This window comes from Amblyomma mixtum, chromosome 3 (assembly GCF_055824585.1).
Source record: "Amblyomma mixtum isolate Tamu chromosome 3, ASM5582458v1, whole genome shotgun sequence".
Lineage (NCBI taxonomy): Eukaryota > Metazoa > Arthropoda > Arachnida > Ixodida > Ixodidae > Amblyomma > Amblyomma mixtum.
This window is the reverse complement of record NC_143014.1, coordinates 195,060,143-195,087,126: the sequence shown is the minus strand read 5'-3', so window position 1 is coordinate 195,087,126 and position 26,984 is coordinate 195,060,143. Positions and strand designations below refer to the sequence as shown.

The 26,984-nt window shown below is 47.4% G+C and overlaps 2 protein-coding genes across 2 annotated transcripts in view; both read left to right on the top strand.

Moving 5' to 3' along the window:
• The first annotated feature begins 4,202 nt into the window (after positions 1-4,202).
• The window catches only part of LOC149353172 (QRFP-like peptide receptor), a 577,596-nt gene continuing 554,814 nt past the window's right edge, over positions 4,203-26,984 (top strand). The window contains exon 1 of the mRNA XM_089577297.1: positions 4,203-5,018. Within this exon, the coding sequence (XP_089433423.1) occupies positions 4,646-5,018 (373 nt within the window). The 5' untranslated portion in view covers positions 4,203-4,645. The remainder of the gene's footprint in view (positions 5,019-26,984) is intronic.
• The window catches only part of LOC149353174 (uncharacterized), a 60,754-nt gene continuing 51,636 nt past the window's right edge, over positions 17,867-26,984 (top strand). Inside the window, exons 1-2 of the mRNA XM_089585129.1 lie at positions 17,867-18,982; positions 20,591-20,839. Of these exons, the coding sequence (XP_089441255.1) occupies positions 18,077-18,982; positions 20,591-20,839 (1,155 nt within the window). The 5' untranslated portion in view covers positions 17,867-18,076. The remainder of the gene's footprint in view (positions 18,983-20,590; positions 20,840-26,984) is intronic.

Here is a 26,984-nt window from a genome sequence, read left to right as displayed (position 1 = left end):
GTAGACGTTCGCTTTTCCTGCATGACACGCCGGAGCACTTTTTTGCGCGTTTTCTTTCGGCGAAAAAGCCGTCTTCTGTGTGAAGCCTCCACCCTCCGGCGGAGTGTGGCCGACCTACCAGCCTCCTACAGTTTTGAAACATTATGCTGCTTCAGTCACGTGTTATCTAGTTGCGTTTTTGTGAAGTCATTAGGAAGTTGCTAGTTATGTCTTTACTGGAAAAGCGCCCATGTCTTTCCCATACGTAGGAATGGAGATACAACTGAAGCATGCAGCCATAGGGCCCATATCTGAGGCGAGTGCGTCTTCCAAAACACTCGAACATTTTATTTACACTCAATTAGCCATATACAAGACAATTTACAATATGCAAACGCAACATAAACCTAGGTCAGGTTTCTTGCGTGAAACACAGTTCGTGAAATTCACCCACGATATTATTGTTTTGTTAAACTCCGCTAGTCAGGCAGATTGCATTCTTCTGGATTTTCGAAAGGCTTTTGATTTAGTCGAACACAGCTTATTGTTGCAAAACATTTAATTCTAAACTCTTTTTATCAAGCTCGCAACGCGAATTGAAGCGTACCCAGGAAAGGAAGAAGGGCGTAGTTTACGACGGTACAAGTTGGACAACCGTGTATGTGATCTTGGGTGCAGCGCAGGAGTCGGTTTCAGATCTTTTTCTTTTTACTGCGTTCATATATGCCCTGGCTAGCGATGTTTCGAATATTATCAGACTTTACGCCGATGACTGGTACATTTGCCGGGACATTTACTTAGAAACTGATTCAGTAGAATGAACTCAACTCTGTTCTCTTAGTGCGAAAAATGGAATGCGACTATAAACCTCTCAGAATAGATTGTAGTCCGCTTTACAAGCAAGAAACAAATCTTACAAATAGATTATTGTCTTGCTGCGACGGGCATATCTGCAAATTTTTTTGCTCCTGCTAACTATCACGGAAAGTGCACACCAATGATCTATCGACTAAAGCCAGACGATAGTTGAACTTCCTCCGACGCAACTTAAAAGAAGCTCCTGTTGTAGTTAAGGAGATTCCATGCATGTCTAATGTACTTCCCGTCCATGCTTGTGCCGCTTGGGAACCTCATACAAAAGCAACTACTCAGGAGCTGGGGCGCATCCAAAAATGGGAAGATCGATTTGTTTCTGGCAACTACGATTTTCCAAAGTGCTCTTCCGGTTTACGTGAGAAATTGGGGCGGCCGTTACTTTAAAACATTTGCGAATTTCTGAGGCGCGGTTTGTTTTATAATGGGCTCAATAGTAACAAGGGTATTGAAAAAGAAAGAAGCATAAAGCAAGCCAGTTATATTTTCCCTTGCACTGACCACCCGTGAAAGGTGCATGAATACAATTGCCAAATAAATGTATTGGAATGCAGTTTTTTTCTACAAACAACACGTGGCTGGAACAGCCTACCTACGCGACTCACTACCGCCCCTCCCGTATGTTTTTCTGCTGCTTTACAAAACGGCCTATTCATAAACGATTGCCGTATCTACGATGCTGTATTCCAGGTGGGCTTTGCTCTATTTCTTGCTGATTTCAACTTGCTGTATTTCGAAAGGTGCTCTTTTCAGCGTCTGGCTGGTTTCTTATCCTGTACTAGTTCACATTTTTTGTTTGCTTTTGCTTCCTTCTTTAGCCCGGAAAATGCAGGGGTTCTTTTAGAGCAATGTGCATTGTATCACCTGCTTGATCTAATGTATTGTTTTTTTTTTTTAATCTGTGATATTTACTCCTGCAGTGAAGCCCGCGTGTGGGCGCTGTAGATATTGTACAAATAAATAGACGTTGCGCCATTACATCAAATTTTTGAGAGAGGAATTACCATATAACTTGAAAATAACGGTTAGTCAAAGCAATGCTTGACCAGCGCCTGTCATCTCGCGGCGCCTTGTGGAGACCTGTCTGGAACCGGCTGCGATACAGATAGCCAGATAAGCCTTGCGGACAGCTCCGTCTCGGGCAGCGAGACGAGAGAACTACATCGGTATATTCTGCAGGCATTACAGAAGACATTGGACACCACCATGCCTTTCCTTTTTTTTTTTTTCGCCTGTAACAGCGCGATGCAGGGAGCCAGAGAGATGACACCATTCAAACTTGTGCATTCCAGAGAAGCTGCGACCACGCTGGATGCTATGCTACCCCATGTCACTGACGAACGTGACATTGACGTCTCTGACTGTGTTCAGCGCGCATAGAAAGCCCGACAGCTCTCACGGCTGGGCATCACAGGCCAGAAACGGATCCATATATGGCGTTACGACCTACGGCGGCGCAACTTTGAATACAAGCCCGGTGACACGCTTCTAAGAGTGTGCACCTTGCTGCAGACGAGGAGTAAGCAAACAACTCTTAATGGCGCATTTTGGCCCGTGCAGGATATATACTTCGACGACTTTGCGGATTGAAATGCGAGGTCGTTCCCGACGGAACAGCCTGGAAAAAGTGGTGCACGTCGTGCACTTGGATCCTTTTTATGCACGCACATTGGTATTTGCACTGCTTTGCTTTCTTTGTTTGTGTATCTGTTTTTAAACATTTTAAAATTTTTTTCTAAATTTTCTTTTCTTAATATTAGGCCGATGCTTATTTAAGAAACGGATAATGCTGTCAATATTTGTGATGCTTACATCTTTGTTAATTGGCGCCGGCAGACGGCCTTATCAGTTTGTTTGCCCCGCGAGAGCCGATGTAGAGGCTACTACCACATTCATCTGGAATGATTGCGACCGCCCGCGTGGCGGTGTTTACGACGTTCGTGATAGGCGTTCCAGGCGCCTTAATTGCCTCGAAAATTCGTCGTCAGCTCTGAGTTGAGCGGGGCCGAAAGCCCCGAGCGACGCCTACAATTAGCAGCGTGTTGGTGCGTGCAGAGCAGTGCCACCGGTTGAGGTGCCCCGGTCGGCAGCCGTTCGAAGATTGCAAAATCCTTGGGCACTGCACCTGACTTTTGTTTCGGAAGGAGCAAGAAATCAGCTCGCACAGTCTGAGTGACCCCTTTCCAGAGCGTTCGAGCAGCGCATTGCCTTCCAAACAAAGCGATACCTAGCCGCAGCTGCTCACGAGCCCTTTACCCTAATAACATGTACTGCTTTCTAAATTTTTAAGTTTTTTTTTATCGATTGGTGCGCACTGCTCGACCGCTCTACGCAAAGGGGACGCAAGCTGTACACAACTGCGAGGACAAGTCGTTTGTAGGAGGGATTAGCGCTAAAATTTCGGTGCTTGAAGGCTGGAGCCTCAAGTTACACTACAGTGATAGATCCATACCAGTTGGCGAGTTGCTGCTGCTGCTGTTGTGACCGAATGAAGAAAGAAGAAAGTGTACACCATCACCCCCCCTCCCATTTTTTAGACGAAAACAGTCCAAGAAATGTGTGGTACAAATAAAACCGACCCCCCCCCCCCCCCCCCCCCCCCCCCCCCCCCCCCCCCCCCCCCCCCCCCCCCCCCCCCCCATTTGCCTTTTTGTTTCACAGCGATGCCTAGAAAGGGGCTTTCTCTGAATAAATGACAAAGCGTGACGTCAGCGCAGAGCTCCTCTACCTCACGCTGACGTGTTGTCCAATTTATAATGCCATCCGGGGGTCGTATTTCATGACGATTCTCTCCCTCATTTTTTTCCATTCCATTCTTCTGCTTCTGTACCATTGGTAAGCGACGCCTTTGACGCCAGAGCCGGCGAATGGTATTGCTTGCTATAGTTGTCCCGATCACAGGTCTCGCATCGAATAACCACGAACGGCTTTTTGTTTCTGACCGCCCCTGATTTGCCTCCTCGTTTCTTTCTCGCGCTCTCCTTTGCCCCGTAGAAAGCCGTTAGTTACACTGCCTCGTACTCGTTCTAGCCACGGGACGTCGGAATGCGATGACGAGAAAGAGGACCAAGTTTAGGGATCGTCCCGCGCTAGCGCTCCCGCGCACCTCTTTCGTCCCGAAGGCGACAGATGGCGCCTCTTTGTAGACTCGCGCGCGCGCGCCCGGATGTTTCAGCAAAACACACCGGAGCGCCGGCCCGAGTCGGTCCACTCCGCCCCGAGAGTTCTTAGAGCGAGGTGTCTGCAAAAAGTTTGTCTCGAGGCCACCCCCGCCCGGTGGGGAGCTAATCCCTCAGTTATACGGCTGGTTCTCTTTCACGCGAACTTTCCCTACAGCCCATCGCGTTCCGTTCCGCGCTTAAATGAGCCGCGTTACTTTCAACAGTGTTTCGTAAACTTTTTCCGCGGGCGCAGTAATGACGGCAGCAGCTGCGAAGCGCACATCGACGCGTTGAAGATGACGAAGCGTCTCAAGCTTAACTGAGTTGGAACACTTTCTTCGGGCGTTCGGCGATCGCTGCCGCTAGTGAGAAGACGCGTGCTTCGGTGCAGAGAAAGCAAACGCGCGTGACAAACTTTACGCGTGTCGTCAGCGCTCGTTGGTGCTCCGATTCAAAGTGCGCGAAGTGACTGGCGTTCCTTGACACTTTGAGGGTGCGGCGTGAATGAAACCCTCCGGACTGGCACAGCCGACAGTAGCGGGCGACGGCGGAGAATCCACGCACGGAGGACTGACCCTGTGAAGACCAACGCGGGCAGAGCGCGCGTCTGTGTGCTAGGCGGGTGGCTGCCCATGCCGGGCTACGAGCCGATGGAGGCCAACTGCTCGGTGGACCTCTGGGAAGAGCCGCTGGACGTTTTTAACTTCAGCAACACCTCGTTCCTGGACCTGGACGAGTTGGACTCGACGTTCACGTGGAAAGAGTACCTCAAGATGAGCGTCTACCTGGTCACCATCGTGGCCGCGCTGGTGGGCAACTTCGCCGTCATCGTGACGGTGGTGACCAACCGCGTGATGCGCACCACCATCAATTACTACCTGCTCAACCTCGCAGTCGCTGACACGCTCATATGCATCTTCTGCATGTGGGTGCACTTCGTCAACAGCCTGTCCACGTTCTACGTGCTCGGCTCCTTCATGTGTCGCTTCGAGGGGTTCGCCAAGAGTAAGTATGCAGCGTATATCCCCTTGGCATGTCTTTCTGCCTGTTGCTTCTTCTTGCCACCATGGCTGAATACTTGGTAGGAGCTGTCACCGGATGCCACAAAAGGTTCCAAGGAACACGGAGAAGAAAAAGCCTGGAACTCAGTTCCGGCCCTTTCGGGACGGGGTTCTCGCCCCGTGCGGGAATGCGGCGTAAGCCTTCAGTGCGCACAGTCGTGGAAAGTTTTTAGGAGGAAACAGTGTCGGTGGAACAGTTATGGGTACTGATGAGAAATGAAGGAAAAAAAAGTTGAGTGAAGTGCTGACTCAGTTTGTACGCTGTCCTGCACCGCTTGCGTTTCGGCGCAAGACAGGCAAAAGTTGCAGCGTAGTGGCACCCGTGTAAACGGCCCTGTCAGCAGCAGTGGCCGGGCCGTCTGCACGAAAGAATTTGTCTAAAAAATCAAGCGCCAGAAAGTAATAGGAAAAAAAAAAGTGCGTATAATTGTGTGCAATGGATGTCAGGAGAGCAACATCTGATGGTTCATGCGGCGGATGTTTAATTTACGGGTTTCGGTGCACTACAGAGGTGGGGAAATGGCCTCTATTTTATTTTGCTGATTGTCACAGGAGAAGTGTGATGCCATATGTGCGGTATTGAGTGCCAATTTTGCGTGATCTACGTCAACACGAACGGTCACCCGCATCAGGACGTTTGGGATCTCCGGCAAACTTTTATGCGATATAGCACGGCTTGCATGATGTGTGTGTCGTTCGTGAATTAGTGTATTTTTTAGGGCAGCAGCAGCTGAGATTACGTCTATTTTAATGTCGCAGCTGCCAAGGCTTCAGTTGTCAAATACCAAGAAGCTTTTCCTGATTGGTGGACCAGTAAAAAAAACATGTTCTGGAAAAAAATAATAATAGAAGCGCTGTTTCTTATCTAGGGCTTGTGATTGGCCGGCGCCTTTATCGCCCGCTATTGCCGTTGGTCACCGATCGTATGCCGGCCAATTACACGGCGCTCTTACGTAAGAGTACATGTTTACGAATAGCGTCCTATAGGGTCTGCTTGCGCAACAAGCGTCCGCGCCTCACTGTAAGTTCTCAGTTGCCGCTGCTCATGCACCCTGGCTGACACGGTTTAACAGATTTATGGGCTATAATAACCTAGAAATGAAACCTGGAGTTGAATCAATGGTGGTGATATTTATATCGCTCGGCTTCATTTTCTTAGAAAGTCGAAGTGTATTTTAGTTTAGCTAAATGAGTTACTACGAAGTTCTCGCTGTTAATGCCGGTGGCACGGTTATATACGTAACAAAGGATACAACGCCCAAAAGGCATTATCCTTCATTGAATGAGAACTGTGCAGGAAATTCTTGTGCGGTCTGCAAAAGCAAGTCCAGATTTCTTGGACGTCACTTTTAATTACGAGGCAACGGTGGAATATTCGATAGGTACTGGTAAGAACATATTGATGGCAATGGTGCAACCTTCCTACGCGTAGGAAAAATCTTGCTTTCAAAGTTTGTCCTCCGCTCGCGCCGAGTAGTTTAAACAAAAAAAAAACAGGCAGATGCATTTTTTACAATAAACACAAAACTACAAGCGTCCCGTGGAGGGACCAGCGGGTATATTGATTGTTATGGTGCAGTGTTACGATACGCGGAAAAATGAGAGTTCATAAAGAACTTCCCGCTTAAAAAAAGCTGCTTGTCCAGAATTTCGGAGGTATATAAAGTTAAGTTGGGGAAGGAATCGCGTAACTGTGATCCCAGCATCAAGCGAAGGCATCCTCACCGGCTCATTTGAAACCCTGAGGAGACGCCAAAATTAAAGCGAGTGTATCGCGAAAAGCGCAGTTCTCTAAACTTTCAACCCCTTGCGCAACTTATACCCGTGCCACACGCTCACAAGAAATGGCAGTAAATGCTTAAGGCATTAAGTTTGTTAATGCCATTATTTTCAGAGTTGGTGCTACACGTCCACATTTCATTTCATTTCATGTACTGAAAGGACATGAGGGGGCGAGAGAAAAAAGCTGCCTTACGGGCAGCTTGACAAGCTCGCACCCCCTATTACATATGGACAAGGCCAGACAGTACATGCGTGAAACATTAGGAATTACATATTTTGTAAAGCCATTAGAGTAATTAGATAGCAATTATTATCAAAACACATGACAACTCTATAAATACTGTAATAACATGCAAATTATACAAACCATTGAGTGGCAATTTAATGCCATTATCGAAAGTGACGATGACGATAACGCTTGCAAGGTAGTCAAAAGTTTCATCTGAATATAAACATTCCTAATGATCACAATATATCGGGAATGTTGTTCAAATGTAATGTAAAAACGATTTTCCAGAAAATACGGCTGTTCCTGCTTTACAAGTCGAAAAGGTAGCCATAAACTCGCATGCCAGCACGCAAGTCGAGAGTACCTGTCAATAAGGCTGGTTAAAATGGCGCTATTCGCATTGAAAATGCGGTATAGTTGCCTCATCTGACTGAAAGCTAACAATTAACTATTTCCTACTGGTTTGGAAGTTGTTACTAGCAAAGCTGCATGCTTTTCTGCGTGTGTGGAATGGGAACGAGAGTACGCATTGCACGGGCGAATGAGTTGTGGCGAACTCAGTAGGTCGCGAATGGCAGTAAGGCTAATGCCATTAAATTTATGCGTGTGGCATCGCACGAATGCCATTAAAACTTAAGGCAGTAAGCACTGAATGGCATTAAATCTGTCCCTGTGGCACGGGTATTAGTCACTGCCTTGAGGTGCACACCGGTCGTGCACCGTCAGCGCAAAAGGGCACCTATGCTTGTCTGTACATACGCAAAAAAAAAAAAAAACTCACAGCAACCTCAGATAAAATCTCCCGACTACTTAAATTACCGCGTAAATATGCAAACAAATATGAATGCAGGGTAGAAAGATGAAAAAGATATGTATTTTTTTTTATTTATGACTCTGGCAAACGATATGAAAGGTTGACGGTCGTAAACTGTTTTATAGGCTTCGCGAGCAAACTGGAGCGCATGCAGCAGCAATGCACTTACAATAAGAGGCATGCCCGGCAAAGAGGCGGCGTAAATAAATCAATCCCACCTGGAACGCGGCACGCACCTGAATTCTGGGTATACGATATTTACGCTAACTGGATGACCTGGGTAACAAAAGCGGAAGGTCGGTCTCGATTCTCGAAGCACGAAGTTGATCGACAATGTTTATGGAGAAAAAAAAAAAAACGAATTTGGCGGTATCCTGGGAGATAACTTTGTTTGCGCAGTGGTCGCGGCATTTTCTGTAAACAATCACCAGCAGCGCTTTGTCTGTGCTCTGGCTTCAGAAATATATCACGATATAAAAAAAAAGGGGAGGAAGAAGCGTGAATATTCATGTGAAAGTAATCCTCGCATGGATTTCCGCAGAGATATCGAAGGCGTGAAACCCCAAATGGGTTCTCACAACTCTTGAAATATTGTTTTTTTTTTCTTCCCTTTCGCTGATATGTACTATTCCGCTCAATACGAGCTGCAGCGCACAAGATGTGGTAGGAGCTCGGTTGTCGAAGCAGCGCGATGCCAGCGATGATAGAAATTTATGCATTTAGCCGTTTGTGCGATGAACAAAATACGCTGAATGTTTGTGCAAGTTGAGTGCTCTGCGTAAAAGCGCATTGATTTACTATAAAGTGTAAACCTCAGCTGGTTCACTCCGGACGCGTTACAGTCAGTCGTATTGAGCGCGATAGAGCGTTTCGTTGCCGATGCAGAAGAGCTAAATCTTTTAATGCAAAACACGTTAAAGGTGCACTGAAGAGGATTCTGAACTTGTCTTTTTGGCGCGGGAACTCGATCTACACGTTCCTAGCATTCTTGGAAGCAGTGACTTATTGCCCTGTATGGCCGATTTCCCTAATTAAATCGAATTAACGTCCGGCTCCCGCCCTTTTCTTTAAATTCTGCCTCGTACGATGGGCGGAGTCGACCAACGCGTGAAGTTCCTTTCAGCCAGCTCCGTGGAGGCTTTGCTTTCGCTTTATTTTGTTTTTTAGGTTTCCATGAATAAATAGTTTCATTCGCAGATAACATAACCGCAAAATAAGCCCGCAGAAATAAAAATACGCGCGGACTATTTGCTACTACGGACTACTACGTATTACTCCGCCGATGGCAGAGCGGCAAGCCGCCACGGGACTGGGTGAAAGGCACTCCACGCGTTCGTCGACTCCGCCCACCGTACGAGGCAGAATTAAAAAAAAAGGGCGGGAGCCGGACGTTAATTCGATTTAATTACGGAAATTGGCCACACAGGGCAATAAGTTGCAGTTTCTAAGAATGCTAGGAACGAGTAGATCGAGTTCCCGCGGCAAAAAGACAAGTTCAGATTCCTCTTCAGTGCACCTTTAAGGAATTAGGGGCTAAAAGTAAGATTCTTTCAGGCTTCTTGTGTTAATTTTTTGTGTGAGTAGTGTGTGTGTGTGTGCGTGTGCAAAATGTAAAAGCACGCAAATGCAATTGCTGTGCATGTCATCAGCCAGTTAGTTCCTTTCAGAAGCTTTTGGGCTCCGCATGATACATGCGGTCTCACCTAATAATTGGCTAAAAGACGCGAAGACAGAAGGCACGGCAAGGTTCTAAGTAACCGCGCGCAAGCGGTGCCAACGCACCTATATCAGGTTTTAGCCTGTTGTAGAAACGAAATGAAATGATAATTGTGGAGGCTTGGAGACGTTCTGAAGAGAACTGCATCTACCAGCATGTGGGTGGGTCGAGTCATGCGTGGGGCACATCACAGTGTGACTCGCGGCTTTCCAGGTCCCTTTGAAGGCAAGAAAAAAAAATAAAGGAAGGAGTGCGTTGTAATAAGGCCGGTGGGATGTAATAATAATATCATCATAAACCCTGTCCAAACGGCCCACTCAATGCCTCCAAGAAAATTTGCATACCTCCAGAGGCCGAGCACGAGCACGAAGACCAGCCGGCGAATAAATATATTAAGGTTAAGGCCGTGCAATTAGCCTGTTTGAGCTTGAACAAAGACCCCTGAGAGGCATCCCACTTCAACTACCAATTGCTGCGCCTAATGGAGGGCTTATTCCTGCTGCGCGTGCAAGCCATTTGCGTCGGGAAGGACGGTGGCTGCACGTCTCCGCTCCTGAGAAGACGAATAAGGCCGTGATTCCATTGGACAAATGGTTCCGGGGTTGTTGCGCTGCCCTTTTTATTTTCTTCGCCAGAGCACCTGCAGGTCGTAATGGAATTTTTGAATGTAGAAAGGGAAGGGAAAAGCAGGCAGTGCTTGTTGAAATGTGCGAAGCGGAATAAGCGAACCGCAAAACTTACGCGGCCGTCACAACACAAAGGAACTAACACGGGATAAATATGCAGGGGGTTTCAAGCCAGTCTTGAGCTTCGTCGCAGGGCCCGGCACAAAAGGGCGGGAGGAGAGACAGAGGAAGGCCAAGAAATAGGCTGTATAGTGCGAGGGATGGTCGCAGTTGAAGAGAGCGGTAGAGTTTAGACGCTTGACGAATGCGAGGATCATTTCCGCGAAGACTGCGCAAAATGTCCCGCAGCTGCCCCTGTCATGCACTTTACCCGATAGCGTAGGAGCCTTGTAGTTTCCTTTTTGTTTGTGTTCTTATCACGGTCCCATAATGAAAGAATGTAAGCGTCCATACGTCCTTGTGACATATCCTTCGAAAGTAGAAAAAAAAAAAGGAAATGCATTTCGAAGATCTAAAGTTTGGGTACATGGATTCCTTGTCATGTTATTATGGTGACAAAATTCAACGCGTGCTTCCACTCGATCTACAGTCGGCAGCAAAAATTTGCGGGATGCATGTGCTCGGGAACAAACTTACTGCAGCGCTGTCTTGCGGCCTAGTCGCCCGTACCAGGGGATGGAGCATCCAAGTACCCTGATGCTTGCAGGCACTTTAGACACTTTTTGGCTTGCTTGACGGCGTCGAAATAAATAGTTAGTTTGGCGTGAGATAAAGACAATGAACTCAACGTGTTTAACCCTGTAGCGCCCCATGTATCGACTGTGGCACATAGTAAAAATAGGCATAATTTTTGTTTCAGCTCCCAGAACTGCTCGATTTGCTAATATAATCGCAGAAACGGCGTCTTAGAAAATGTTTATCGGAAAAAGGTCAACGGATCAACTGTCGTAGATGCAGCAGGTTTGCTTTAAGATAAATTAGTGGAACTACTAACCCTCACGGCAGAACAGACTAAAACTTTCTGTGGTCGTAATGCCGCATTGGCAGCTGAAAGAGCAGCTTTGAATTTTGTTCTCGATTTATTGCATGCGCGTGCATATTTCTATGGAGTTTCACCGTCCTTCGGTCATAAAAATGGGCTGATTTTAAACAATCTCTAGTTCTTGAATTTACATAATAAATCTGGCAGTTTGTTTGCTACATTTCTGCGAAAAAATGAGAATTAGTGATGATATCATGAGAGTTCATAACTTTTATCCGGCGTCTTGAACTCCTTGGCGTCAAGTGATTAATACATACAAGGACAACATCTGTGCACGTGCGCAATAAGCATTAGATGGATGATTAGCCAGCAGTTTATACTAATCAGTGTAACACACTGGTTCTTCGCAGAATGTTTTGCTGCAGGTGCATGAAAGTGGGTTTTCAGTTTATTGATATCAGAGTTCTATTGCGTTAAAAAGAAAGGACGCACCCCCCTCCCCCTATTTTTTCCGAGCAGCCATTTTGTGAGCTCTTCCATGGGTATTGATCAAGCGAGAATGCCTTGTTGATCTCTCCAAAAGCTCGTGAGCTGCCGTGGTGGCTCAGTGGTTATGGCGCTCGGATGCTGACCCGAACGACGCGGGTTCGATCCAGCCCCGGGGCGGTGGAATTTCGATGGAGGTGAAATTCTAGAGGCCCGTGTACTGTGCGATGTCAGTGCACGTTAAAAGAAGCCCAGGTGGTCAAAATTTCCGGAGCCCTTCACTACGGCGCACCTCATAGCCTGAGTTGCTTTGGGACGTTAAACCACAAAAAAACCAAACCAAAACCTCGTGACATGACCGTGGGGGATAAGAGGAGGAGTGTAGCAGGAAAAGGCTCTGGATGATGGGGCGCAACGAGACGAAGATAAAATGGAGGCGAGCCCACTTATCGTCGAGACCACGAGAATTCTCACACTGTAGGAATCTGATCATGACGGTGACAAGGAGGCCGACCTACCACCTGCTACCATGATCGCTTCCAGCGCGATTGTTTATTTCGCGTCCCTAAACAAGCTTGTTGGTAGCAAAGGTGTCGGCGAGCAGCATGTGAATGCGCTAGAGCTCTTGGAAAGCGCCGTAATAGGGTCTAGTTTGAATTAGCGGACGCGAAAAAAAGGACTAACACTATCCGGCTGTATTTTTGGATGTAATTTGGGATGTCCACTTAATACGAACTTCGGATACAACGAACACCATCCGCGTGATCGTCAGGTTCTTATGCATGTTGGAAAATTGAGCGCAGCAAAGGGGCGAGTACAAAGGAAAAAGACACAGACGAGCGCTGTCTCACAAATGAATCTTTATTAGGATGGATACAGAATATGTAGGAAGAAAAACGAAAAAAAAAAAGCGGTAAAAGTTAACGTGGTACAAGGTTAGAGAAGCAAGTCATAATAAACAGAGCCAAACATGTTCAAACAAGGCTGATCACCTAAACGATTCCAGGTAGGCAATTCCACTCTTGGATAAAGATATAGATGTCTCGCTTACACAGCTATCAGAACCTTTGAATATGTGGAAGGCTTCGATAATTTCCCCATCACAGCTATTACCACCTTCAAAGGTAGTGATAGTTGTGTAAGCGACATATCTATATCTTTATCCAAGAGTGGAATTGCCTACCTGGAATCATTGAAGTGATCAGACTTGCTTGCACGTGCTTGGCTCTGTTCATTGTGACTTGCGTTTCTAACCTTGTATCACAGCAACTTTTTATCCTGTTTTTTTTTTCGTTTTCCTTCCTATATATTCTATGGCCTCCCTATAAAGATTAATTTGTGAGACAGCGCTCGTCTGTTTCTTCTTCCTTTATACTCGTCCCTTTGTTGCGCTGAATTTTACAAGATGTTCCCTCTCCAACTCGTCCAGCTCATCATAACCGTGCAGGCTCCTTGTAAGTGGGCGCGCCTACTGCGATTGGTTTAGTGACGTGTCGCTAATGTTCCAATACCGTGGATTTTCGTTCTCTCTTCTGCCTTCGGCGAGCTGAGTTTTACCCGGTAAAAAGAGACAAAAAGCGTGTTGATGAGCATAAATAAATCGACCCAAGATAAAGGATTACATTGAATACTCTGATGTGGACGAATAGCTTGGGCATGCTAGTGAGGCACGATAGGGATAGTGGTGAAGATAGAGCGATAGTGACACCTCCATGGTCAAGGGTTTCAAAAATAAGTAAAACTTCTACTTTTTGGAGTATTTGGATTCGGTGCCCAGGATTATTGGAAGATAAGGTCTTGCATTTGACCTGGTATTGCGGAAATGTTTTCCAGAAGCTCACTATTTGCAGGACTGCTGTCAGTGGATCATAACTGGAAAGAAGTGATGTGGCTACTAGTGCCTTCCGTATTAACTTCAGTTTCGGGCATTCCGTAAGGAGTCAGTTAATTATACGTTTAACATTAGATGAAGATGGTAGAAAGGTATTCGTTGAGAGCAGAGGCGCAGACTGCGCATTCGATCGGTTCACAGTTAGCATCAACAGTTAGCATCAAAGTTAGCAGCACATTTGGTCCAGATACTGTGGAAGTTTTGTAAAATTTCTACTGGAGGTTCGTTTGTACTACGGAAAGCAAGACACTCTTAAAGAAACTTTTAATACTTTTAAAGAAACTGCTTAACACGTGTTGTATATCCCACATCAATGAAGTGTTAATGGATAGCGTTATTCCTTACTGGTGCTTCTTACGGTTAGAAGCCAATTTTAGGAGTTTGGCCAACCATTTAATTGCTATTGTAGGGTATAACAACAGTTAGAAATAGTTAAGTGACAGTTTGTTCTTGTTCAAATCCTAGTTAGTATAGCAGGAAGTGTGAGCTTGCAGGCAAGAACTTGGAAATGTTTTAAGAAAAGGCTCTCTACTGATAACATCTCAATTACATTTCTTTGTAGTCAGCAGTTTATTAGTGTGGGTCTATTTTTATCGGCAACTGGATAGCGATCAGCATCGAGTGCGGTTGAAGCCGCTGAAGACGAATTAAACCGCTATTGTTCTATTGTTACATTGTCTGAGTTGTGCGTTAGAAGGCGGTCAAAAAACTTTTCGGCACTAGTAGGGCACGACATGACTCCATTAAGCTTAAAATGTTGGACGTGGTCAAAAATTGCGTTGCTTCGTTGAAGGAAGTGTTGTTAGGCGCACATAAGAGGAGCTAGTTTCTGCTCGGGTAACTAGTCTACGAGAAGAAACACTAGTGCGATAGGTAGCAGTTGTTTGATGTCCGCCTTATCAGATAATGGAATGACGGCATTTTTCCTAGCGGTCTATCAGGAACCACAGAGGCAGCTTTTAAAGAATCTTTATAGGTGGACACCCGCCATGATTCGAAGCTGTTATCGTGAGATATAAGAGAAGATGGCAAAATACAAAATATTTCTGCTGGCTATGAAGACCCTTCCTTCCCTCCTCCTTCGCTCCCTGTTCGGCCAATTCTATCATGACGACATGGAAGTTTCATTATCTGCAGTGCCGGGGGTTAGTCGCGCTTTAGTTGACAAGATGCTTTCACCGTTGGTGTCGTCTATAGAACTGTTAATATGATTGCGCTCAGGGATCAGGCTTCGTGCGCTCTTGAGATTTTGAGATCGGTGTGCGATGAGCTTGTTTATGGAGCAAAGTCTTGGATAACACCATCTGTCGGGCTAGTTGGTTGCGATCCATATGTATCAGCAGCGCGAACACCACACAGTGGGCTACCACATGAGCTAGCGTCGCCGGCCCAAAGTCTGACTTACAGCAGCTTCAAAATTTGCGGCGCACTTGTTTCTTAAGTATCAAGTATCGTTAAAATACACAATACACTGAAAATGTATTTTCGATACCGATACTCCGATAGTTCCCTTTTGGCAAGCGATGCCGATTACCATAATACCTTACACCAGATACCTAATACCGATACATAATATTCATGTGAATTTGTGCGAAGAAATCAGCTGTAAGTCAACCCTGTGCCCACTTCTGTCTGCATCCAGGCCCCTTGCGCTCTTTCATCAGACCTAATACCGATTCACAAATGCGTCGAAAGAGTATCGAAGGTATACAAGGTGTTTCAGCTAAGACTTCGCACAGGTTTTAAAAATAGGCTTTTCAAATTCGAAGAGCACTTTTTTCGGCATAGGATTGTCAGCGGTGTAGTACATCAGAATACAGCTATGAGGTGCTAACTAGCAGGATGGTTTAGTAATACTGAATAGGTAACTTTTGACTATTACTTTTTGGCTCCTAAATTATTAAGAAACGTGTAGCCCACCTTAAGTAATATCCAAATCAGTTTTTAGAATTACGAAAACGCGGTTACCCTCGGCACTATAGCCGAACAAATTTTGGCTACATCGCGCCGAAATACATGCGCTTTCGAGAAGCTTGTAGGCAAAGCAACCTCTCCGGTGCACGTAACTCGTCGAAATAGCCGAAATTTCCTGGGCCACAGCGCCGAGGTTAACCGCGTTTTCGAAGTTATAAAATCTGATATGGGTATTACCTACGGTGGGCTAAGTGCTTCTCAATAATTAAGGAACCTAAAAGTAATAACTAAAAAGTTAAGTATTTGATATTAGTTAACCTGCCTGCTAGTTAGCACGTTTTAGCTGTAATCTGATGTACTACACCGCTGATAATGTTCTGGCGTAAAAAAGCGCTCTTCTAACTAAAAAAGCATGCTTTTAAAAATTGTGAAATGTCTTAGTTGAACTTGAAACACCCCTGTATGTACTCGTACCTTTGATACTGCCCATGCCTGGTGCCATGTTGGGCAGGTGGCAATTACACTGAATTTTTTAAAACTTAATTTCATGGACTCGGGCGAAGGGGGCAGGTAGCTTACAACACGGTGGGCAGGTTGGCACGTGTCATCGTGGCCAGGTTGCGGTGACGTCACAAGGTCACGTGACCTCTCGCAACCAATTATTAATCTCGCAACTGCCACGGGGGGCCCTTTGCTCACAGCCCTGTGGGCAGGCTGCCACTCGCCGTGGTGGGAAGGTTTTGATGACGTCGCAACATCACGTGATTTCTCTCGACCAATCAGGGAATTTCGCGACAGAGAAGCCATAGATTTTTTTTTATACGACAACCTGAAAGCTATCGCTTTAGTAAGGAAAACTAACTCTAATGTTGAAGGGCTGAGCATGAGGGTGAGGGTGTGAGCGAGGGCCGACGAAGGGAGGGTAAGGGTGAGGAGTGCTAGGGAATTTTACAAAATGAGGGTGAGGGAGGGTCACGAATTTATTGGTGAGGGTGAGAGAGGAAAACGAAAATGAGAGAATTTGTCCACCTCTGGTCGTAGTCGCGGCGTTTATTGCTGACGTGTAGTTTATTAGACCTCGGTATGAACCTATATTTTCGAGGTCGAATGAAGCGAAGAAGATAGGAGCGGGCGTGACGGGTGACAGCGGTTAAATTACCGCAAATCGTAATTAGTGCATTTCAGTTTCTTTCCGCCGGTCAGTATATATACTTTCTTTGGCTTGGATATGCTAATCTAGCAACAATCGTCTGAGTTGTTTAAAGAGAATCGCTGAAATTTTTGTGAACTCGCTCGATGCATTCTCGCCTGAACTAGAGGGTGTTTTTTTTTTTTTTTCCAATGCGCGCACAGCGCTGGGGCCTTTTCTCTTGACTCATTTCAAGTCAGCGGGGCCCTAGAAGAGATCGCCTGAGACCCATCGCAGCGGCGCGGAATCAAATAGCAGTCTAATTAAACACTTCTCTACAATACTGATACTCGCAGCTTTGAGCGCTGTAATGTCTTGTTGAATCTTATTAATGCTTACTGGTTAATGAAAACACTCCGCGGTGGAGCAGTGGCCTCGGGGTTCTGCTACTTAGCCCGAGGTCGCGGGGGGATCGAATTACGCTTGTAGCGGCCGCATTTCGATGCGTACGAAACAGAAAAACTCTCGTCTGTTCTGCGATAATCAGTGCGCGCTAGAGAACCGCAGGTGGTCGAAAGTAACCCGGAGCTCGTCTCTTATAGCCCGGGTGCAGCTTCGACGCGTGAAACCTCATGTATTGCACGATACTATGGCTGCAATTACTTCTGCTTGGTTACTTATGTTTGGTCTTCACTTCTCTAAACTAACGCTCTTAGAGAAGGAAGAAGTAGACTTTTATGATAATAGTCAGCCGCTCTAAGCTCAGCTAGTTTGGTGCCAAAGATTTTGTCTTGTTTGATTACAGTCTTGTGTTATACTTGACGGCAGTTAGTATGGATTCGATGGTTATAAAGTTAGGCGGCCTTGAGCTCGACCTTGATATCGCCGGATATTCGTTAACAGGATCATGTGGGATAACGATGCAAATGCAGATGCCTCGTAGCCGAAGGGAACAAGAAAGCCCTATTCCAAATCGCATGGGCACATCACCATAATCCAAAAGTTACTGCGCTATTCATTGCCATTACTAAGGTATTAAACCAGTAAGGTTAGCAGTGGAGTGAACATTGTGGCAGATATCGCTCCTCAGCTGGATAACAATTGTGAGCGCCAGCTCATCCCCGCCGACGGAGATCCTTCGCCGGAGGGCGAGCAACCCGAACTTTGAGTCCGAGCAAACCGAGCCGCCCGTGGGAGGAGTGAGTGATGTGAGAAGAGGATGAGGAGGACGAGCGCTGGCGCGGCGCGTGAAGAACAACAGACTCAGGTGTTGGACACGAAAGAAGCAACACGGCCTCTTGTTAACCCAGAGCTCCTTTGTAACGAAAAGACGAATAAACGTCTTTTGAATTGTTCCTTCATCCTAACAATTCAGAAGTGGGATAGAGTCAACGTTCGCCCGAACTTGCGAAGTTAACCGGCAAGCCCCACCATGCCTGTCACCCGCACCGGAGTATCTTCAACGGATATGGCAAACGAAGATGGCGGACGACCGAGCAGCGATGGCGGGAACGACGACGCCGACGACTCAAGCCAAGGCGGATCCGACAACGTGGTGACAAGTGGAAGCTTACCTCCGATACCTCAGTCAACGATTAACGTGGCGGAAATCCTGCAGGCCAGCGTTCAGGCCGCAGTGAGAGAAGCCATCAATGGAATTGCCTTGCTTCAGGCGCAGCAAGCAGCGGCCACACCCATATTTGGAGCGGGAGAGACAGCTCGATTAGTGCCATTGTTTGATCCGGTGTCATCCAGCTCTCCGACAGTAGACGCGTGGATAAGACGCGTGGACGACTTGGCACAAGTCTACCATTGGTCCGACTGGCTGACATCTGGAAACGCACTCTCGAGGTTGGAAGGGCCTGCAAAGACATGGTATGACTCCCTCTCTTCCGTCAACAAAACATGGCCGGAATGGAAAGAAGAAATTAAGCGCGCCTTCCCTACGACAGCGGGATTCCAACGACTACATCGGGAAATGCAGGAGCGACGGCAAAAGCGCGGTGAGCCCATCGAGTGTTATTACTACGACAAGCTCTCGAAAGCTCGCCGTTGCAACCTCACAGGTGAAGCTTGCATTGAATACCTCATCACGGGGCTATACGATGACGACGTGATTAGAGCCGTGAGCGTGCGCACGTACGAGTCGCTGGAAGACCTTCTTCACTGCCTGAAACGCCTCGAAGAAAGATTGGGAAACACTGCCTCTAAAAGTTCAAAATCAAGTGGTTCCCCGAACTATTCTCATTTCCCCGCATATGCCAACGCCCATGGCAACAAAAGCGAAGCAATGACGTCGTCCTTGAACACTACCGACCACAAGAACCTTTCTCCGAAGGCGAGGAGGAAGCCGCCATGGAATGAAAGAGGAGAGCCCCTCTGCTTCAACTGCAGCGAGTACGGTCACGTGTCCCTCAATTGCCCGGCCCCACAGCGAAAGGCGAGATGCAACGCTTGCGGACGAGTGGGCCACGGAGAAAAAGACTGCAGGGCAAAAACGGAGAGAGGAGCGCGCGTCGCTCAGAACGCGTTGGGGTTTGACCTCCGAGCCGCTGAAGAGGCGAACGAAAAGTACTTTATGATGGCGAAAGCGAACGGCTGCGACATACGAGCATACGTCGATCTCGGTAGCCAATGCGTAACTCTGCGGAAGGAGGATGCCAACCGAATCGGAGTCGCTTACACGAAGTTGACCAAGCCGTTCACTATCGAGGGCTACGGGTCCGGACATGCGACACCGTGTGGGGAAACGAACATCACCCTCACGGTCGACCAAGCTACAGCGGACGTTCCCGTGCTGGTCGTTCCGGACGCGTCACAGTCCATACCCCTACTTGTGGGCCAACCTTTCACCGAGCAACCACACATCACGATTGTGAGGCGAAAGAACACAGTGCGGATTTTTGAGGAGCACAGGAACGAGGACAATAGAGACGACACGCTTCAGTCCATTGAAATTCCAGAGCTCCCAGAACGACCTGTGTGCCTATGGGCGAAGGAAACAACGGTTGTACCCCCAAAATACGTGGGTTTCGTTAAGCTCTACGCCACTGGTAGCGCACCACGCTCAGATGTCTTCGTGGACATGCAGCTCAGATGCCAAGAAGGTCGAGAGCATTGCATACCACGCTGTGTCCTCAGCGTTGACGGGACCAACGAAACAATAGTCCCTATAATGAACATTTCCAATCATGAACTGACCATCAAAGAAAACGAACGAGTCGCACGAGCGGAAATTTGCTTCCCAGACGATGCATCGCCACGAGAGGGTGAGTCGGACACCAGCATTGTCCAACCCTTAATGATACCGAACGAAGGACTGCTGTGGGTAGTTCCAGACCAGACTCGCTGGAGAATCGTCAGGACATGTCATGATGACATTGGCCATTTTGGAGTGGAGAAAACCTTGAAGAAACTTAGGGAAAGGTATTGGTTTCCCAGCATGAAGCGTTACGTTAGAAGATACATAGCTTCTTGCATCGAATGTCTTTTCCACAAGACGCCATCTGGAAAGTGACCGGGCAAACTTCACAGCATTGACAAGGGCAACAAGCCATTTCGATCAATACACATTGATCACCTAGGCCCATTTGTAAGAAGCAAGTCCGGAAACGCCTACATAATTGTAGTCGTCGACTCTTTCACAAAGTTCGTACTGTTGCGTGCAATCCGCAATACATCAGCTGCACCAGCGGCGCAGTTTCTACACGATGTGGCAGGAATCTTTGGCCCACCGGCTATGGTGATCACGGACCGCGGAACTGCTTATACAAGTGCCAAATTCAAAGCAGCGTGCGAAACTTACAACATCGTGCACGTCAAAAACGCTACTGCCACTCCGCGAGCTAACGGGCAAGTCGAAAGATATAATCGCATGATAACCCCGGCAGTGGCAAGCTTGACGAAAGATGCAAACGGCAAAGACTGGGACTCTGCGTTGCCTCAGGTGATGTGGGGCATAAACAATACGCTCCACAAGGCCACTAAAACTACTCCGTTCGGACTGCTCTTCAACTTCAGGCCGCGAGGCATCAAGGGCGACACCGTGGAAGACGCCCTCGCCGAGGAATTTGACCATGAAGTTGAAACCAGGCGAGCCGCAGCGGCGGAGAATATCCGAGAAGACCAACGCAAGCAACAGGAGCGGTACAACAGGAAGCGGGTGGAAGCGCCGACATACAATCCCGGAGATGTTGTACTAGTTGAGCGAGAACCGGCAGCAAGTGGGGAGTCAAGGAAACTGAAAGAAAAATACAAAGGACCGTATATCATCCGAGAAAGGCTTCCCAACGACCGCTACCGCATCGAAAACGTGCCTCCGGGGCGGCAAAGGCGAAGAGCTTACAGCAGTATTGCACCGGTTGACAAGCTGAAGCTTTGGGACCGGGAATTCCACGAGACAAGTTCGGAAGAATCGGGCCGCGAGGACGATTCCGACCGGGACGGTCGGTGGCACAGGATGGCCGAATGTGAGCGCCAGCTCATCCCCGCCGACGGAGATCCTTCGCCGGAGGGCGAGCAACCCGAACTTTGAGTCCGAGCAAACCGAGCCGCCAGTGGGAGGAGAGAGTGATGTGAGGAGAGGATGAGGAGGACGAGCGCTCGCGCGGCGCGTGAAGAACAACAGACTCAGGTGTTGGACACGAAAGAAGCAACACGGCCTCTTGTTAACCCAGTGACCCTTTGTAACGGAAAGACGAATAAACGTCTTTTGAATTGTGCTTTTATCCTAACACAATGCTAGTTTTAGTTCTGTGGTCACCAGATTTATGTAATGCTTTTGAAAAGCTTCAGTAATCCACCTCCTGGCGCTTTGCAGGGGTAATTCCTGTTCAGGAATGTAAGTCATGTTTGAAATAATTAACTACAGACCTTTTCCTTCACAAATGTCCGTTATAAGTAACCTTACGTTATTAGTTTCAAGGCTCTTCTTTATGTCGGGCCTGAACACTGACCACCTACTCTTTGAACAAGAGCATGGCGTTTCATCTCGTTCGTCAGCCTTAAAACTAATAGCCTGTGTTGGCACGGTAAAAGAACACAAAGATGCACTTTTCATTAGACTGTAGCTCTTTGAAAGCATTTGATGGAGCCCTTCGTGACGATTTAATAAACAAGCGTCCGGCTACTGGCAGCGCCCGTGTTATCGTCTTTCGGACATCTTTTCAGCTGCACAGGCAGCGATTAGTTGCCTCTGGGGTTGCGTGTCTCACAACCTGGTTTATCCGGGAATTAGGAAGAGGTTTGTCTTTGAGCTCATGCCAGTCCTGGTTTTGCATAGGTGGTCTTTTTGTGCTCAGTCGCCGATTGAGATCGGACTTACTGCGGACGACTGCGCAGCATACACAAACGTGATCATCCAAGTGGTACAGGTGGAAGGAGGGTGAGGTATACGAGTTATACCCCGGTACACACGACAGAGAATCAAGTTAAGCTGGTGTGTGATACGGCTCCACCACAGAGTTTCCACTAACGAAAGAGTGTCCCTGAATTTGTTTATAATCGTGACCACTGCCACCACAAGAACTAACATAGTCAAATCTTTATAGGTACGTTTTGCGCACAAGTATAAGACGATCGCAAACTGAGATCTTGCTGTTTCTGTGATTTATTTATAATTAGGTTGAATAGTGGTACGCATAGCACAAGAAGAATAGGAACGACAAATATGAAGCTCCTACACGTGTCGCCTCAGGTGGCTGGCATGGTCCGTTTCACTATTGTTCATGTAAGTGCACGGTCTGTGCGTCCTCCAGAGAGTTTCTCATTTTTGTTCTACGGCGTTGTTACAGATCTAAGAAGGCAGAAAAAGTGTTCGCGGCTAGGAAGGAAGAAACAGTATGGTGATAAAAACGTCGCATCTCGTCCAGGCTTCAGCTCGTAGAGATTGCCCCATTAATGCACTGAGCACTGTTTCCACCATATCGATTCAAAATTATCGCTACTGAACGCACGACAGCTTGCAGAGGTGTCATAGATGGTGTTTTTTTTTTTGTCTGTTTAGTCGCGGGGAAAACCAAACTGGATCTTAGCTGCATTCGCGTCAAAAATACGAAAGCGTCCGTTAGCCTTGAGATACAAGCTATACTTCTATACACTTTTGACACTGTATCTGCAGTCTCCACAGCTATCATACGGCTCGAAATGTATCTGTTCGCTGCCTGACACTCCCGTTGGCAAAATCGCTCGGAGCTCTCCCCCGTCAGGTTCGTTGCCTTTGAGGAGAACCGTCGTAACCAGCTACTTCGGGAGCGCGAGTTCGAGAAGGCACGTTGCGTTCAGCCGCGCTGCAATCGTCGAAGAGCTATCCAACCCCTATGGCAGGGACCACATCTGCAGGCGCAGCATCATGGTCCTTAACAATTAACGATCAGTTGTTGGCGCGCTCCATGAGGCTCATCTGAGCTCGGAAACGGCCTTCATTTCTTTTAAGGCAAAATCCTTTAATGGCTGATACTGTTGTCCGTTAATAAAGCGTGTCACACGCGTTTAACTCGGGAACTGAAAAAGATAAAGAAAACCAATGGCTGCTTCAGATAGAGGAGCAAAAAATGAGCCTAGAAGCCAAGTTTGGTGACTGTATATTAATTAGTTAATTAATTAGAGGCAAAAATGTCTAAGTTGCGTCGAAATAGCGCGGACGTCGACGTAGCCACGGGAACGGTGTGACGTCACATCCACCGGAAGTCGTCACGGCATTGTGGAAATTGTGACAGAATGATCGGAAAAACGTCGGATTTATGTCGAATTAGATGGAGAAATGTGTAATTAAGCGTAATTAACACTTAATATCCCCGAAAGATGTATAATCTGGGTATCGATATAGCCACAGGCACCGTTTATAAAGAAAAGGATCTATAAACGGTGGCCACAGGAACGGTGTGACGTCACATCCACCGGAAGTTGTCACGGCGTTGGGTCCTCTGCTTTCGCCTCTCAACACTTTAGTTGCTAAAGTATCCTCGCAATTTTTTGTTGTGTGCCAGTAGCCGTCGAACGAAGTCACCGCGATACACCGCTGCGCTTCGTGTTTCTGAACCACGAACCAACCGCGGTACGCCCGACGCCGGCGAATTGCACGCAGTGGCGCTGAAAGAAGTTGGTAAAATTATAACTGGAAGCATATAGGTTAAGAAACCATCCTTGTGCGCGCTTAACAAGCGCATATGTAATTGCGAGGGGGCCAAGAGCTCGACTGCGCCGAAGCAATGGAAGCTTCAGGAGTCGAATGTGCGCTAAAACCTCCACGAGGAATAAAGGAGAGGGAGTGTGGTTCTCGAAATTCCGATTCCACTATAATTCCTGCGCGTGCGCGAAAGTAGTCTTTTCGATCATATATTGACGCTTAAAACAGGCATGAAATTAGGCGAACCAAGCAATAAAAGCAGACGTGACGGGACTGTAATTGTGTATTTTGCTTCAAAAGCAGCCCTGTGCTGTGCAGCCCTGTCATTCATAGTCTTTGTTCAGCCTCATTAACGGCCCCTTGTTTCTTCTATTCTTCACTTGGCCTTTATTAAAATAGAGGCTGGCAATAAAGGGCTATCATTCTGTGAGCGTGCCTACCGACAACCAACGACAGATATTGCGGGGAAACGGAAAACAAAACAGTGTCGCCACCAAGTACGAGCGAAGATATTCTCGCTGACGTGCCAAGTGAAACAGCAGCAAGCGCCCGACGTACGGCTGGCTAATGGATACTGACAGTGTCAGAATCCTGGTGTCCCTAAAATTTCTCGCCTTGTCTTCTTTCCAGCGGCTGTTATCAGCGTTCTTTGCACGTTTTTGTGGGTGGCTTCGATAAATATTCCTGATGCCCTTTACGCGCGGCTGTCAACCCCGTTGGTGGCTGTTTTCTTTGCAAAAGCGTGAGAGTCAGGATAACTTATTCAGCTTGTCGCCAAGTATGTGTAGCGTGGAAACAACCAAACAAAGATAAGATATTTCCCAGATTTTTCGTTCTCCAGGCACGTATCCAAGGGGGAGCCCGAGGGCGCCCGGGCCCCCCGCGAAATTAAGCTCACCCCCCCCCCCCCCCCCTCAATCCCCCCCCCATCCCTATCCCTATCTCTAGTCCTCCTAGAAACCTCTCGTCCCCTCCCCCCCCCCCCCCCCCCTTCCCCGTTCTTCCGTGGTGCAATAAATTGCCTTGGTCCCCTCTCGAAAAAATTTTTTGCCTACGTGCCTGTCGCTCTCTCTCGGTGCGAAAATGCAGCTAAGATAGCTGTGTCGCCGTATTAGGGGACCCTCGATAAATATAGCTCGGTTAATTCGAACTCCCGGTTTGTTTTCACTTCAGTGACGACAACGTCAAGTGTGTTAAAAAGGATCCTGTTCAGAGAATTCCGCATAACCTGAATGAAATTTCTATTCATTGCTAAGTTTACTACGGTGTCACACTACTACTAAAACTACAAGCTCGCAACTCTGTATAATCCGCCTAATACGGCTATTGACATAATAATAAGCCGTGCCCAAAATACTCAACTCTGCCAGCACCTCTAAGGTTTTACGAGACATGTTTCTCAGAACACTGTTTAAGCTTCTGATGCATCTTGCTGCAAGGTAGTAGTCCATTTGTTTGCCTTGAAATACCACGGGACAGGGACCTCCTGAAGATTTTTCCGGTTGTCTATGAGGTTGAGGCAACGGTAGGGATTATCTTTCACAGGAAATGTAACTTACGTGGAAAATTGGGCGTGTTGGTACATGTCTTGAACAAATAAGCGTTCAACCATGAAGCCGATAGGCTGAGCAGTGCCGGTTATCCGCAGCACCTTCTCATTTCGGTTGCTGAAGGCCTACTCAAAGAGTTGCGCACTGACGTGAGTAAGTGTGACGCCCACGCGCAGCGTAGGCAAAAGGTAGCTGTGATACCTTACATTCACACGCTGTCACACAACCTGAAAAAGGTAGCGCAGCGGTACGACGTGAAAGTCGTCTTCTCTGCTCCTCACAAGCTGTCAAAGCTGTGCAAGATGAGTGATCGCGAGACAGCGAAGCAAAAGAACCGTGGAAAGAAGCATCGGCGGCCTTTGTTGAATGCGCAGAAGGCGTAGTATATGAAATTCCGTTAATATGTGGCAAAACTTATGTCGGCCAAACTGGGAGATGCGTGAATGACAGGTTGAGGGAACATGCCAAAAACATAGATAATGCCCTTAAAGGAAAAGATTTTGAAGGACTTCTGGCCGCGCACTGCCTTACGTGTGAAGAATGCTCCCCAGACCTTACTAGCACCGTCATTAGAAAAAAGAATAATCAACGTGTAACGCGCGAGATCATTGAATCGGAGTTGATTTATAATCGGGGAGAAGCATGTGTTAGCTCTGCTTCTATCACTCTTTCTGATAAAGAGCTGACATATTTGCGCATGTACTGACGATGGCGCCGGATTGTTCAGAGTGCATATATGTTCACATGATTCGTTGGAAATAAAAGTTGGAAGTTCAGTGCCGTCCTAGTTGTCTCGTCTAGTCCCCGTCTCGTTGCGCTGCTATTTATTTTTCAAGAAATGTAACTTGCCTCTCCCGGCAAACGTATCTAGCATAAATTAACAAAGAGTGAATGAGAATACGCAGTATAGCTTAATTAACTGAAGAAAAACTTCCCTGCATGGTTTTTGCGCAAGCATCGATTGGTTCGAGTTGCGTGCAAAGCCATGTAGGGTGTGCATAAACATTACTACTGAAGGCATAGTGGTTTGGAAAAGGGAACAAATTCGCTGTGCGCTGGAAACAGCGTTAGCTCAGTGCAGTGCGCAAAGAGATTTTAACGCCTTTTTTAGCGCTTTATCGAGTGATCAGGGCGCTTGAACTTATTCAGTGAGGCCAGGTGGTGAGGGTTATTCCGAGGTGGCACAGGAGCTGATTGTCTTCGTGCACTATACAAGCCTCAACGAACAGCGAGTCCAGCGTTAAGGAACTTCGGTGGTCACGAGTCAGTCCCATGCACGGAGGGTGCAATGTATTCAGCCTCTTATTGAACAGCCTGCCGTTTCGACGAGTGAGCCGTGTCACATCGACGTGCCGTGGGCATGGAATTTGTCTCGAAGTCTGGCTGGTATACGACCTGCCAATTCGAGAGCAACGGAGCAAGACCGTTTCGAAGCGGGGATATTCAGCACGAATGCAATGAGGGCTAGCTGGCACCGACTACCGAGCCCCTAATGTCTGCAGTCTCTCGTCTCCCTGATTATAGAGCCCTCATGCCTTTTATATTGCGAATCAGACGAGAAGGGTACAGGCGCAAAGCAGCAATTTTATGACTGGATTCGCTGACTTGTTCGTACTTAAGGTCGGTTCGCGGTTACCCGCCCGGCGTACTTGCATTATAAATGC